General features: G+C 26.1%; 1 protein-coding gene across 1 annotated transcript in view; it reads left to right on the forward strand.

The window, feature by feature from the left end:
* The window catches only part of LOC108579915, a 3,195-nt gene extending 3,050 nt beyond the window's left edge, over positions 1 to 145 (forward strand). The window contains exon 3 of the mRNA XM_017943536.1: positions 62 to 145. Within this exon, the coding sequence (XP_017799025.1) occupies positions 62 to 145 (84 nt within the window). The remainder of the gene's footprint in view (positions 1 to 61) is intronic.
* The last annotated feature ends 444 nt before the right edge of the window (positions 146 to 589 follow it).

Here is a 589-nt window from a genome sequence, read left to right on the forward strand (position 1 = left end):
CAAGAAACAACAAAATACTATCTGATATCTTAAAATTATTTCGAAAAACTTTTTTGTACAGCTCGTGTTGCGACACATCCAATGTATTCCATATATCCATATATTGCACACTTTAGAACACTCTGGTCACTGTTCAACGATTTGATTGGTCAACTGAAATTACTAATAACTACAGATTTATATTCGTATACCCTCTTTAGAACCACATGATTAATGAAACGTATTTTAGTAGATAAACTCATTGGTTTTCTTTTAAACGACGTTAAAACGACAATTTATTATAGTTTAACACTTTATTTCTCTGATAGCACGTTAATTATTCTTGTGATAAAGAAATTGTGCACTGAGGAAAGGAAGATCAATTATATTTTATGTATTATTGAATTTTTAGTTTCGTGTTCCTAAATTTATATTCCATAAAATCAACAGTAGTCATTAAGTTAAGTAATTATATGTTTCCCAATATTGATATAAATTATTTAGCATTCAGTTAAAAATATTATGTATTAAGAATTTCACAATATAATAGCATATTTATATTTAATTAAGTGAAATCAATATGTATCTATATAAAGAAAAATGTGGCGGG

The sequence above is a fragment of the Habropoda laboriosa genome, unplaced genomic scaffold, assembly GCF_001263275.1.
Source record: "Habropoda laboriosa isolate 0110345459 unplaced genomic scaffold, ASM126327v1 scaffold2, whole genome shotgun sequence".
Taxonomy (NCBI): domain Eukaryota; kingdom Metazoa; phylum Arthropoda; class Insecta; order Hymenoptera; family Apidae; genus Habropoda; species Habropoda laboriosa.